Raw genomic sequence first — 15,980 nt, 5'->3', positions numbered from 1 at the left:
GTTATGCTAGAGCCTGCATTTGGGACAGTTTAAGTGGCAAGTTGGTTAGCCTGCCAAGTCTTCGGTTAATGAGGTAGCTAGCTAAGGCTTCTACAGGTGCTGCCTACATCAGTTTTCAAAATCCCATTCTCCCTGGTGCTCGCGAAATGTTCAGCTGTCATACGATCAGTGCTTACTGTTTGCATTCCCAGTCAAAACCTAAAAGTATGCAACCTAAAATCTGCTTGCCAATCAATATTGCTGCCATCATTATGGGTGGCTAGACATGCTACTTTTTGTGCGAGGTTTGTATTTAGGAAAAGTTAATGTGCAGCCAAGTCAATCATCCGTTTCTGAGCAGTGTTCACCCAAAATATTTCAAATCTGTGTAGGCTTTCCAAATCAATATAGACACCTCTCAACTATAAACTGAACAGAATGTCACAATCAATGTGTGTGCATGTTCAGAACAAACCACAAATGGAATTTCTGCATTTTTCCATTCCTTTCTCTGTGAAAATGCAGAATCCTGTTTTAATGAGACCACAGACACTGAGTATGTACAATGGAAAATGAAATGACTGTTGAATTAAATTCAATATTTTTCTTACAAATTCCAACTTACTACCATGACGTCCAATCAAATAAACCCTGAACCATAATGATCCAGGCATAGATGTATTTTATAGCCAAATCCAGCTGTAGTAATATCCCATATGCAGGTACACACATAAGCACACAGAACACATTTCCCCAACAAACATTGAAGTACACAGACCAATGCATGCCGGCCAAACAGACACAAGCGAGTACACACTCACACACTCACACACTCACACACTCACACACTCACACACTCACACACTCACACACTCACACACTCACACACTCACACACTCACACACTCACACACTCACACACTCTTGCATGTGCGCAGTCCGGGTCTGTTCCAAGTGCAGCTCGCATCGACAGACCACCTGCACTCCCACAGTGTTCCATTGCACTCTTCCCTCAGACATTCATTCCACATGATCTCCTATCAGCAGCAGCCAGGGAGCTAACAAGCTTTCCCCAAGGCAGTTAGAGACAGCCTGGCACAGGCCCAGACAGCCATCACTGCAGCCACAGTAGGCTGCACCAGCACCACTCACCATAACCCTCAAACACCACAGCAACACCACATCCCCTACAGAACCTTCCACCAACACCCACAGAACCTTCAGAAAAGCATCCAGAAAACCTTCCACAAAAACCCACAGAACCACCCAAAAACCTGTCCACTAACATCCGGTGAACATTCACAAACACCCACAGAACCACTCCAAGGCCACAGAACTGTCCCAATAACATTCATGGAACCCCAGAGAACATCTAGATAATGTTCCCAAAACAACAACAAAGTTTTCCCACACATGCAGCAAACCTCCAAAGCCTACTAGAATTCTTTCCCCACAGCAGCCAGAAATCCCTTCCAAAGAAACACATCCAGCGAAATCCCCTGAACCTCTCAGCACAGCTACCCAAACAATACGGCAAACCTGCCCAAAACAACCAGAACATTCCCAAAACATCCAAAAGAAATGTCATTATGAAACAAGTGCCTTCAGAAATACAGCTTCTGGCAAGAAATCTATTTTTCTACTCCTCATGAACCCGTGGTTTTTTCCCCACCACATAGTCTACCTCAACTGAACAAACAGACCGGGGTCCAGGTTGACATTGTCACTAGGTACACACACTTTTTTTTAAGCCCATGATTTAAAGTTTAAACATGTTAACATTTGTTCAACGACAAACAAATCGTGTTCCTGCCCAAGAAACAAGATATAGCTTGTGAGCAAAAACCAAATCCAATGTACTTACTGTAGTACAACATCCTCTGAGATACTGCCAAAGATTACCACAATGTAGCAGAGAAAGAAGCTTGGCCACTAAAAAAAAAGTAGGTTCTAACACATGAACACTGTTCTTTTCATATCGCAATTTCAGGCCATTTCCTATGCTGAATGAAATTAGACATGATACTCCAGTCTCAGAAGGGATATTAATAAAGAATTGATCTTGGGAATCAGATACAAATCACAGACTCATCATAGGCTCATTTACTTAAGATTGTTTTGATTAATTATTTCCATGCTGCTTTATCGTTTCACACACTGGTCTTGAGGTTTGCAATTTTTGCTCAGGAATTTGCAGCAGGGATTGAATGGTCTCCCCACCTGAATGGTTCATTTAACACAGTTCCATCTCTCAGATCGGGTCTGAAATAGTCTTGACTTGTTCCTCATCATAATTTTGCCTCTGTGTCTTAGTCAAAATATTTATGTGTATCTTTCATATACATAAATGTGTGTAAAATGGAAAGTCGAGGTGGCATAATGGTAGGTAGAAACGGCAGTGATTACAGACGCGTCTGTGAGAATAGTGACATTATTCAGTCCTAAATTCCCATCCTAATGAGCAATTACTATGGCTGGTACCAGTGACTCCTATTACCGTTTATAGCGGCGTATGGAATTTGACTGTTTCCTAACACATAAAGATTGTATTTGTTTTACTGTCAATAAAATCCAAGCGCCTGTAGAAGACAAGCACCTGCAGCTTTCAAGCAGTGTGTGCCTCTCAAGATTGAGAAGGCCCCAGTTTAAATGACGGCATGTTAAATTCACATTTCACAACCATTATGACTGGTTCTCCAACAGGGTCCTCGCCACTGCCCACATTGGAGCTCTGGTCCTCATTAAACCATCAGTGAGCTGTGGGGCTTCCAGTACAAAGAAGGCTGGTAAACTGTAGCCTCTGCTGTGTGACAGAAACGGGCTGAATCTGCTTTTCCCATCAGGCTAGGTTCCTGCCTCTATACCTCACGCCTAGCGGCGAGCAGCTGCTGTGTCTACAAAATATGTAGAGGCAGCCCAGTATGTACAGCCGAGATTACCAGTTGCATTTGCATCGCGTATCCTGCATTCTCCAGTGGGTTCTGCAATAGGCTATATTTGTTAAACGGTTGTATTTTCCTTCAGCAACAAGACGTAATTGGTGTACATAAATTCTGAAATAAGTAGTTTGCGTATGGTTTAGAGTCATTGATTTTGCTCATATCACAAACAAGATGCAAGACACATTTTTCCCCGCAAGAACAGTATCTCTTCACCCTCTATTTTTCACACACTGAATTCTCCTGCACCGTGGCAGCTTGACTATTGTCAGAGCTGCACCTCTCGCTCCCGCTCACCTGCCAGATAGGCCTACCCTAGCTCTTCATTTTAAGAACCAACAATTCCCTGAAAAGACTTGCAAGATATTCTATTGATCATTTGTGTGTTAAAATAGCCATCCCCATAATTATTATTGCATCAGAGAATACACTGCTACTGTTTAACATTGAAAGATTAGCGTAAAATTGGTCAATCCTTCACGCATTACCAATAGTCAATAGAATATGCCCACAGAGAGAAAGATGGATTTCATTTGCGGTTTGGGAACTACCAATACACCTAGCAAGCCGTTCTTGAAAAACAGGCCGTAGAAACACATTGTAGACATTTCCCATACAGGAGCATTCCAGTCTTTCACATTTATTTAACCATCATAGAGAAAAACATTTCTTCTTGATGAAATAAACTGCTCCAGCAACACCCCCAGCTCTTGACGGTGCAATAATGGCTAATAGATTAGCTTTCAGAAGGCGAAGCTCCCTTGCAACTGAAACTCCCCAACTCAATTATTCCAGTAAATTAATTTGGTTTTTTAAAGAGCTTAAATAAAAACATTATGTGTTTTCATATGTTGTATGCATCACATAGGCTACATTTGCATGTGCGGTTGAACATTCTGAGGTGCATTTTAGAACCAACACCCCACACTTTCATTATAACCTCCAGTTCAATAATCCACATGAATAATAATACAAGACAGAGATATTCATTTTAAATACTTCATTTTGGTACAGAATAAAGAAATGTAGGCTAAAAGTGATTTTAATTTACATTACATAAATATTTACATATACATTTACATATCAGAGCAAGAAAGTATAGACTTGCCTCTAGATCCCATTTTTCCATGCCATTACAGGAGTTTTTTGTTACTAAGCCATATAAAACCAGTGTCCTTGGCAACATGTATCCTGAACTTTAATCAGCAATAGCTAGACACAGCTGCTGAAAATCTGTGCCATTTTTCCCTCCATCCTATAATATTTAATGCCTCACCCTTGATGCTGCCTTGCAATTAGCAACGGTTTTTCCAAAGGAATCAGACATCCTTTCATCTGCCAAACAACCCTGTGCGTGTGAGAGGGGGCAGGGGTCAAATGTCATCTGAGGTCACTTCCGTTTCATCTCCAGAGACAGTGAACCAACTGAGAAATGCCGAGTGCAGGTTGAGATTTCAACACCAAGTGCAATTAGAAAGGCATGTGGAGTCCGCAGCAGACACACATCCACAGACATTTGAGTTTCCCCTGATTGAACAACTACAGCAGGGAACATTTAACACAAGGAAATTATTTGATGCATAAGAAATATTCATCAATGCATAAAAACCTAAAAACTATTTCAAGAGTCGGGCCTAATTAACACCAAATTGAATATGATATATATGTTTGAGTCTGTGGTATTACTTTCTATTTTATTGTATTTTGAATGTAGCAAATAATCCCTGTTAGGGTACACCATCAACATGTCAGCTGTACCCTACCCCCAGAATACTATCCCTGTCTGGTGTGGTGCTAGTTCAAACCACAGATGCATCAGAAAAATCCTCCATTTTACCAACTTCCAAAAAATCAGAACTCGATTCAGATTCAAACGAATCATTTTCTCATGCCATCTCCAGTTAATCTGTCCATTGATTGACGCAATCTAAGTAGTCACACAGACACATAATACCGCTGTGAGCTGCTAAGGCTGAAAAAATAAGGGTGCATAATTTATTCTGCCTGTATTACACTGCCCAGATTGCACGCTGTATTCAGTGTTTGAAAGCCGAAATGGTGATATGCATGCACTAATTAGGCCTATGTTCCAGCACGCTGGAGCAAGCATATGTCTAGCATGACATAGCATGAAGACTTAGGCAAAAGCAGTAGTATCATAATATCCATCAATGTGTTTGGAACAAAAATATTTTTTGTTGAATAATTAGCTAGCTGCGCCAACTGCTGTTAAATAATAATAATAATAATAATAATAATAATAGAAATAAAAAGATGCTCTACTCACACACAATACTGAACTGTCAATGTTCAGAACTTCTAAAGGCACGTTGACAGAGGAATCTGCTGGCAAATTCCAAGGTTTTTTTTTTTCATTTTTTTTTTTCATCCAGCTTTGTGTTTTAGGGACAACCAATCGAAGTTATGCAACACTTTTTTCCCCTCTTGCAGCCTCAACCATCTTTAAATTGTGACAGGATTCTATTTAACTTAACCACCATTGACCATAACTTCATATGCAATTGGGAACTCAAACTTTACGTAGATAAAACATCCTGTAGACGGGCAGGAAAAAATAACATTCATGCTCAATGTTTCCTTCATTGGCATAGCAGGCATAGCCAACTAAAGGCGTTTCATATATACACACTATGAATAATAAACAACTTGCTATGCTTAATCAAGCAAAGCAATTAAACTGCACAGAACACAATCGTTTGCTACAACAGGCATGGGAGGGTCAGGAAATGGAGTGACCAAGTGCCAGCTGATTGCAAATAGCAGTAATATTGGTTGTGTTAAACTGTATGCACATCAGTGGATTATAAGCAATAACAGTGCCAAATTTAGACAGAACTTTATAAATAAGGAACGGTTGGCGCACACACACAAAAGAAAGAGACAACAGTCAGCACAGCACACATTAGACAATGAAGAGGACGTGCAACATTCAATCAGTAGCCAATTGCTGGATAAATATCTGCTCTTTTTGGATGAAACTCATTAAAAAAATATATTGAAGACCGCACAAAACCAGTCATGGTTGTCCGTTATAAAATGTGGGAGCCTGGATGGCAACAGTTCATAAGGTCTTTAAATGGGTGTGTGGAGGAAAATGTGATAACACCTCCTGTTGTGCAGGTCCAAATACACACATTGAAGTTAAATCGGGTAATAATACAACAACACATGGAAGATGAAAGGAAAAAAGAATTAAGACAACAGAAACAATGGATACTGACAGAAACACAGGGATGAGCAAAAAGGCACATAATCAGGATAGGCTCATTATTAGCCAAAGCCAAAATGTCTTTCCTCCAGCCATTTTCTCCCTTCTCATAGCACCTATATAGGGCAGGCTTGGTGGTTATGGTTCCTTTCAGCAACAACAGGTTTTGGAGCAAAGCTTTGAAGTATCTGATGTCTAAAAGCAGAGCACTGCATGAAATTACCCCTCACAGGAGTGATCACAACCAGAGCTCCCTTCCTTTCCCTCAGCCCGCACAGGCCCACAACCAACCAGCATTTCAAAACAGAGAAACTTCAGTTAAACATTCTTCTTGTTTTAAACAGATTTCCACACAGTTGCACACTTAAAAAAAGCTAAATATGCTAAAGAAAAGACCACTGTGCCATATTTTCCCACAGGCCACACGTCAATTGTATTTGTTTTCTGTGCAGTATAGCCAAAAGAAAATCTAATTGTCAAAATCAAAGTATGCCACTAAAATACATTCCAGGTTTGTTAACCTGCTCCCAAAAAACAATTGCAATAAACTTTGCACTTTTTATTCACAGCTCAACAAACAAGACTCTCTAGAAAATATTTTGCTAGACATACTGATGTGCAAGAACACTGAAGATTCTTCAAATAGCTATATTCTAATATATCACAGTCTTACAGCACATAGATAATTGATGCCACATTCAGTATTTTTCAATCTAACACAATGAAGGTGTGGTTTACAACCCAAGTAAAATAAGGCTCACAGAAAGAAACACTTAAAAGGGGGTGGAGAATAATTAGCTGGCAGAGGAGATGGATAGAAATTAAGCTAAGATTGCACAGCAGACATCTCAGGATGGAAAAATTCTCATCCCATAGCCACCAACACATGACACTCAAAGTCGTAAATCTCATCCTCATGACTTGGAAAGCACAGTATAAAACTAGCCAGGATGCTAGAGCTATTTCACCAGCATGCTCTTTGGGCCCAGACAGTCAAGGCTGCCCGACAAAAATGTAGCTAAAACCCAACTGGGCTCAAGAGTGAAACACAGGGGCATCAAACATACGTCCACCATGTTAAACTGCCAATGAGGAACCAGCCCAGTGTGTATGAGTAACACAAGCTCCTGCAATGCTCTCAGTGCAGACGCTTCCCGGAGGTCCGTGATCCCCAAAACAGATAACAGGACACTTGGCCTGGCAGGAACAGCCAGCATGCAGAATGCAAAGAAGATGGGGTGATAAGGGGGTGCACAATTCACTGCATAAAGAGCCATCTCTACATACTTTAACTCCACTGTCCTTCAGTCTGCCAGACTATCTAAAGAATGCCAACATCCGTGATTGTACTTTTAAGTTCATACTATTAAGTTTAGTCTTGATTCATCATCAACTATCACCAGTGCCATCACCATAGCCCTGTCCTATTCAAAACTGTGAGCGACCTCCACTGAAAACTCCCTTGGGTTTACAACCTGCACACATTCTCTGTTCAACAATACCCAACATTACTTTCAGCTTAAAGGCTACGCAATAATTATAAATGTATGATAATTACTAATATGCATCTGAAAATGTTTGAAAACTGAAACGCCTGCAATTAGGAATATACAAACGATACACGCATAAATCAGAAAGACATTGGAGATGGGTTTTAGGAGACTGGGGACTTTTTTTGGTTGACGTGCTGGATTTAAGTGAATGGAGCCCCGTTACAATAACAGAGATCACCTCTGTAACCCCGGCAAAGAGGGGCCTCTGAAAGACGATTGAGGATTAATGAAGTGGAGTCATTTATTTATTCATGACAATAAAAGAGTGCTGCAGCCTGGACAGTGACCTCCGTGTGTCGCCTGGCATTGTGGGAGCTTTTCATCCTATTGGCCCGTCTACCCCTCACACCCCTCCTCACAGTCCTGGAGCCTGACTGCCACACAGCGATTCCCACACACACACAGGCATATACATGCATGCATACACACAGACATGCACACACACAAGCAAAGACAACACACACACTCACACATACAGGCAAACATACACAAACGATTGAGAGAGACGCACACACATGCAAACACATACATGCAAACACACACGCGCGCGCAAACACACACGCGCGCAAACACACACGCGCGCAAACACACACGCGCGCAAACACACACGCGCGCAAACACACACGCGCGCAAACACACACACTCACACGTACAGGCAAACATACACAAATGATTGAGAGACACACACGCACACACGCACGCACACACACACAAACACACAAACACACACACACAAAAACCAACTCCATTATCGTAGGCTGACCATGAAACACAGAGGAACAATAAAAACACATCTGGCAACAGAAAACCATTTTTTTTAACATCAATGCCAAAAATCTGCATTCCACCACACCAGCTTACACCGGGACAGAGAAAAGCTTCCGCTTACTCGGTTACAAAATGTACCACATAAAGCTCCCAACTGAGTAGGCCTACTTCTCAAGCGGATCAGTATCCTCCTTTCCCCTGCCCACAACACCCTTAATCCACACCCCATAAACAGCGTCTGTCCAACGTGCCAAAAAAGTAACAAAAAGTGCATGGTGAGAGAGAGAAATCAAACGGCCTGTGAGCAGGATGGCCGTTGAGTTAGAGAGAAAAGGGAGGGAGAAAGAAATGGAGAAAGCAGTCCATCCTGCAGCAGTGGGGGCCCTTCTCCCTGCTCATTGGGAATGCAAAGCCTCCACTTTGGGGGGGGGAGGCTCTCTGGGCTAAGAAACGCAGATACTGGAGAGGCAGTACCACTGATCCCCCCCAACTCCTTCCAACACTGCAGTTCTTTTTCCCCACCCCCCTCTTTTTTTGGAGAGTTCATATCAGCCCTCATTGTGTGCCATTGAAGGCTGAAGTGATAAGGTCCTTTCCCCAGCCATTCTGTGTCAGCCCTGCAGGAACTAACTGAAGGATCTCGGGCCACACAATAGCTGGCTCCCATAAAGCCTTTCTTTCTATAGGAACTCTGTATGTGTGAGCGTGAGTGAGTGTGAATTGATTAAATAAGGCCAGTTAATTACACATCCTGTTCAGAATAAGCCGAAATAAACAAGGCACGCCTCAAAACATATGTGGTTGCTAACAGCAGCCATTTTATTCAACTCCTTGAAATCAGTTCTTCAGTAGAACCTAAAATTCAGAGAACTAAAAAGCAGAGATTTGTGCCGTTTCAAAGTAATTCAGTTCTAGTATGTAGCCCAAATGTTAATTTTGCTCTTGGTAGACTATTTTGGAGACAGTGTCCATGAATCTGATTCAGACTTGAATTTAACATGATTTCTCTTTTAAAGTTTAAAGAAATATTTGTAATATTAAGGAGAGAATGGGGTGAGCTTGTTTTCAGCTTAATGGAGCTCTCAAAACAAGCAAATCTAAATGCCTATTCAAGAGATAGCGGCCTGGAACATTTTTTTTTTGTGATTGTTAACTCCGGCGCAGCATGTTTGGGGCGTGTTTGTACAGCGGGATCCTGGAAAACCAGAAGAAAAATAAAGCAAACCTTTCCAAAGGTACTGGAGGGCACGCAAGGTACACAGCATTTATATGAGACGATGGAAACCCTCAGAAAAATAAGCCAGCTGCAATAAACCATGCAATATCACCAGATTTTGAGCAAATGGCCAAAGGACAGCTGCTGGTTGAGAAGACTGACCAGTGCCCAGAGGCTCCCGATACTGCATTCCCCGTTCATGGGGAACAATGCTGGCCATCATGTTCATTCTCCTTTCAGCAGAAAAACAGGGGGAACAAGGGGCCAGGGTACCTCACTGACTGGAGACCTGCCAAAACCCACATACTACTTACACCTCAGGAACATGAGTCCATTCCTGTGCTGGGGCATTTTATTTTCAATAGTCTGCTATTTCACTCTCTTCCATACAATCAGAGTATTTTGCCTAAAAATAGTATTCAAAATTCTCATTAGTTCTGCGTCTGAAAGTGGACACCTAACACATGAGTTCTCCAACTCAGACAGTGGAAGAGACTGTGTCTGATCAATGTGGGAGATACAGCCAAGATACAGCTGCAAAAGAGTGTAGCTTACACAGGCTACAACCTGGAGAACCTTATGGAGGCTTATGGTAAATGACAGGGTAAGAGACATGATGGTCGGTCGACCCTTAACCAGAAGCACCACTGCGATGGCTGATGCCTACAGTGGTTGAAGGAACTCCAAACTCCCTGGCCCTCACTCCTTGGGGGGGGGGGACTGCAGAGTGCAGAGAGGTGAGGTCGTGAGGAGTTCACCCTATCACACAAAGGAGCAGAGGACCTGCAGAAATGCCGATCGTGAAGAGGGAGATTTCAGGACCGAGGAGGTGATATCCAAGGAGACCCTCCACGGAGAAAGGACCCCCAGAGCAACTCCCACTGCCACAACGTGATGGATGAATCGTTAATTTGATGCCTCATTAGCATAGACCTTGTGAATGGCTCATTCAGTAAAGAAAGCATCCCACCCAAGAACTATGACGTGAACAAACAAAGACTAAATTCCACAAATATGATGAAATTGCATTCAACCCTTTCCTACACTCTTACTACATCCTGCCCTTTCCAAGTGAAGCAAGTTCTTTAGAATTTCAAAGAGTTAGTAATAATTAGTTTGTTCTCAAAGTTTGTTTAAGGAACACAAAATGCTTTTTCCTCACTTTTTGTGCAAAAGAGCAGCATTTTCCCTGCTGTAAATCCCTCCAATAAACCTAAGCCTTGTGCTGCTCATTCAGAATTTGTATATGAATCAAACGTGTTGTCAATGTGATGTTGACTTGGAGATACTTTCGGTTTTCCATTTGCACATATGAAATGGGCAGTGACTGCGAATGATAAAGACTCACATCAGTGATGCAGCCCCTATTTATGAGACCGCGACTCAGAGAGGGATTAGAAATTCTAAATCTTTTTTTACTATCGTGTATCAGCCCCTCCTCCCTACTCTGACGCAAGGAAGTCGCTGGAAAGAATGAGGTGCGGGCCAGGCTCTTACAACAAAAATGATTCCGCAGTGAAAGGATTTAGCCGAGACAGACTCTTAAAAGGCTGCTGTCCTTGGAAGAAAACCAACCTCAAATCTTTCACAGAACACAAGGAAACTGCTACCCCCCCCCCCCCCCATTCCCCCCCCCTCCCCAAAATGATCCTGCCTGCGCTCCCTGCAGGTTCCCTGTCTATTATCATCATTTTCATATTAGGAGGCCTCGGCTCACAAACCCAAAAGCAACCTGCAAACCCCACTCTTTCATCACCGGGACCAATTTTCAGAAGGGATAAATTGCTACCTGGGAAAATCTGTCCCCAAACAGACATATTGACATTTCCCCATACATTATCACCAGGAAGGAAGCAAATTGGCTCAAAGGTAAATTACACTATTGCTTTCCGCATCTTTAAGTGGCTGCATCCTGACATATTTAACACTGAATTCTGAAATCCCTTTTTACAAAATATTCACAGCTCCTAGTAATAAGTACTATGCAATGACTGATTTCCCTGATTACATAGAAAATACAGTAATTGCAAATGTTATAAAATAGAGTTAATATAAACACACGGGAAGACACTTTCACTCCAAACAGATACATAAACAATGCAGCACTGAAGCATAATAAAAATACAACGTATGGAATTGAACCTGAAATGCAACCGCTTCCGATATCGGATATATCTTGCTACTATTAAATGTGTTATTATAGCAAACTAGTTTTCCTTTAATACAATTCCATAATACAAAAGGGTATTGTGTTGTTGTAAGACAACTGCCTTGTCTGCACACATTAATTCAAGTGAAATGATAATTCACTTATTTAAAATAAAAATGTATCACTTTGATTCACTGACTGACAAGCCACACCCAGACACACAGTATAACATTTATGGGTGACACCAACAGAAAGAGAGAAGCAGTGCAGTTCTATTGAATAAAATAGCTAGGATTATTTTATTCTAAAAATGCAAAAGGGGATTAACAATGTATAAAAACCAATATGCTTGGTGAGTGAATAATGAATGAATAAAATAAAAAAATGTAAGGCACTGCTTTTGTTTATTGTTGCACCTGAATGAAAGTGAATCCTAAATAATTTGAAACAATTTAGTCCACAGTGTTTGAGAAATAATGCCGATGATCTCTCCCAAAATCAAAATTGGGACTAATGATACAGACTGGTAATTTTCTGAATGAATTTGAACATGAAGAAAAATTAAGTGCCTCAACCGTAGATGCTTTACAAATGGTTAAAAACATAAAAGACATTAGGGCTGCTCCTAAAAACAACTTGTCAATGAAAAAATAAAAATAAAAATAAAAACACTTGAATTTGAAAGTGCTTCTCTCCCACTCTCTTTATTGAAAGGGTGTGTGTGTATATACTGAACCACCGTCTGTCTGAGATTGAGCTCAAGAGCCTACTGTGCACTAATGGAGCTTACCAAATTGGAGCTAACACTCTGTATGCAACAAACCCCATATGCAATTTAACCAAGATTTACACAAAAAAATAATGTGCAAAGATACTCACAAATGTAATCTTCCAATTTAGTAAAAAGTGTTATGGATGTCAAGTGCTTGGCCATCAAAAAGCTATTTCAGCACGCAGATGAATTATAAGTTACGGAAATAAATTATAATATAATGAATTTAATTAAAACCGCGAACAAATTATTTTGTAATTTCATAATGGAATGATTTGGTCACCAGCCCACGAGGTATCATATTGACACCAGATTAATAACATGGCAAAAATGTATCTATTTCGGTCATAAGTGTATCTTCCAAAAGTGCCTTGAAAAAGCCTGACTAACCACTGAAGAAAAATTATTCTGAACTATTAACAAAGAAAATTCTACGTAACAAAACAGTAACACAATTTTATACAAAAATATAGACTTGAAGTCGAAATCTACAGTCAGAGTAAACGAAAGAAGGTATAAGAGATGGAGGAGAGAAAAGGAGAATTAACATTTGAGTGTGACAAAGGAGCAGCTCTGGGTAAAGTGTAGGCCCCAAAATGGGTCACGGAAGGGGGGACAGACCCTTTAGAGATGAAACACCATTTGGGCCTGCCCCCCTACTGACCACCTCTATGCACATTTTCTGTGAAGTGTGAGGACGTCCACCACACATCACACCAGAATAACAGTTTGCCATTTGTTGGCTGAGCCTCAAAAATAAATATGCATCAGCATCAAATATCCACATTGGAAGACAGAGAAAATAATAATTTACATTGAAAATTATTTCATAAAGATTAACCTAGGGCCTACAGCTTGAATTGAAGAATTTACTCTGCATATAGTAAATATATTTAAAAATATACTTCTACACTGTAGACTACCACTGATTCCGGGCGGGAAACGTAGTGAAGTAGTAGCTATGGTTAGTAATTATAACATTTACATTTTTGGGGTAGTCTCAACGAGCTACAAAACAAACGAAGCACCTTTGGTAATGGCTTACACTTCGGTCGGTGGCATCAAAATGTAACTTAAGACAAAAGTTTAAAGCTAATCGACTGAAATTAAATTTAAATCATAACCAAAAACTAGGCTACGATGAAAACAAATCGTAGTAATGAGGTTTCAATTGGATTGTAACGTTAGGATTGTCACGAACAGCATGCGAAAGCGCATCAAAAAGCCAACTCTTGTGAATCATTAACAGTCGAAAGACGTGTATCCAGCTACTGGTTTATCACATTTTAAATGTCTAACTTATCTATTCTACTCAATTCTATTAATTAGATTAATGTAGGTTATAGACCAAGATAGCCCTTATATTGCTGAAAAAGATGCAAAATACTCTTGCAGGTAGCTAAAACAGCACATTTAAATACGGTAACTTAGCCTCGGGAAAAGTAAAGGGACTGCAATCATTGATGACGCGTAATTGGATTAGGCGTTTTAAAGTTTCAAGTTATTCACTTGACTGTTCTGGCACACCAAATAGCCTAGTTCACATGTTTTGGGAATTATGCACCAACTTTTGATATCTCATGTAATTCGGCTAACGTTAGTTAGCTATTGCATTCGTAGCCTACTCACTGAAACTGGAATCAATGCTACATAGCGCGGGCTACAAACAAACTTGAAAACATTCCCGAAACGAAAATGGTCGCCCTCCACAGTAACAGACAAACCTGACTGAAAGGCAGCATTACATTTCAGTTACCTGCATAGTGAAAACTCCCAGCTCCTGCGAGGACAGCTTTTTCATTTGAACTGCTAAAACTTGTGCTTCTTCCAAGATCGAAAACTCATTGTCTGCACCACAAAATCCACAGCATATAAGCGTACAGAACGTTAAGAAGCTCCAAGTATGAAGTTTATCTTTATTCCAATGAAGTTGAGAGTTCTTATACCAAACCGAGGAAGTGATACAGGTTAAAATCTCAGATCCTTCCATTGCCCGCCTCGCCATGATGGCTGGCTTAGCTAAATAGTAAACTGGGAATTCGCTCTGCAGCCTTGGGAAAACTTGAAGGGAACAAGCGAGCTACAGCTAGCTACTCAACTTCGTTACCAAAACGTGTCCTGAAATCAAAACGACCTCCGTCGATACTGGACCGCGGCATCAATGCATCCTCATGGTATCCGTTTACAGAGAAAACATTCAATGCGTTTCAAATAAAATACACAACGAACAGTGTTTCTCTGACTGCTTCCATATAGTCGGACAAACTCAGAGTAAAGTGAGAGTCTGAGTATCACAATGGAAGTGAAAACAGCAGGCGCGGAAGCAAAACACCGTGGTGGAGTTTTCCGAAAGAACGGATTCGGATTGGTGTGAAAGGAAATCTCACGCACATGCATAAATATATATATTTTAACAAAACATTGCTTGATCTACGAATAGCCAAGAAATGTTTAGAAAATATACGTTTTAATGTAATAGAAATATTAAGCTAGTAGGTTTATATCACTTTATCTGCAAATACAACGCCACGTAATTGGGTTGATTGATAAATTCGCAAGAATCAAGACGACCAAGCCTGCTACACTATATTACAAATGATACCGGCTAAAGCGCAACATGGCGGGCAATTCAAGTAAGTTCGACTGATGATAACAAATCTCACAGTTAGCGAAATTAAACAATGTTATGCATGGAGATAATATAATTCCCCTCCTAAGAGTCCGACAGCTTTTATGCTTCGTGCTGTTTTTGTTGTTGAAAAGTAAAGTTTCTGCTGATTGACTTCTTAAATATTTGTTAAATTGTAACTATTGCTAAAATCAACATACACTGAATAACACACACACGCAAGCACTTGGCTATGACTGATGTGAAGCTGTCAAGATGGCAGATATGCCTCCCACTGCAAGTTGATATTTGGGCAGATCTCCAAATCGAGTCTGTGTCTGAATGGGTTGTCACTTAATTGCCATGAGTGGATCAAGAGTGTGGTATTGAATGAGAGTTTTTAGAGAAGTGCTGTTAAGCTGGGTGTCTGCAGCTGACTGGTGTACACTTTACAAACTGGAAGTCCATAGTTTGGAAGTCCAAACCATCATAATGCCATCATGATCAAAGCTGGGATTGGTTTAAGTTGGCCCCAGTCTGTTTTGTATAGTATATTACATAATGTAGAGTATTGTGCATTGTGTAGAAACTTGACAGTGTCCGATTAGGCTGTGGTTAGTCTTTGGCCATGGACTAATTCATTGCGCTCCTCGTACTGCACTCAATAAATGTGGATGCCAGGTCCACATTACATTAATTTGGATTGCAATAAGATCATAATTCCCTGCCTGTATTATACATTTTACACTTTGTTGCTCATTTCATAAA

The 15,980-nt window shown here is 40.7% G+C and overlaps 1 protein-coding gene across 1 annotated transcript in view; it reads right to left on the bottom strand.

Annotated features, from left to right (window-relative positions):
- cachd1 (cache domain containing 1) overlaps nt 1–14,848 on the bottom strand; it is a 64,767-nt gene extending 49,919 nt beyond the window's left edge. The window contains exon 1 of the mRNA XM_061239384.1: nt 14,361–14,848. Coding sequence (XP_061095368.1) covers nt 14,361–14,609 — 249 coding nt within the window. The 5' untranslated portion in view covers nt 14,610–14,848. The remainder of the gene's footprint in view (nt 1–14,360) is intronic.
- Nucleotides 14,849–15,980: the final 1,132 nt, after the last annotated feature.

The sequence above is a fragment of the Conger conger genome, chromosome 4 (genome assembly GCF_963514075.1).
Source record: "Conger conger chromosome 4, fConCon1.1, whole genome shotgun sequence".
In the NCBI taxonomy this organism is placed as follows: domain Eukaryota; kingdom Metazoa; phylum Chordata; class Actinopteri; order Anguilliformes; family Congridae; genus Conger; species Conger conger.
This window is presented reverse-complemented; position numbering and strand designations above follow the sequence as displayed.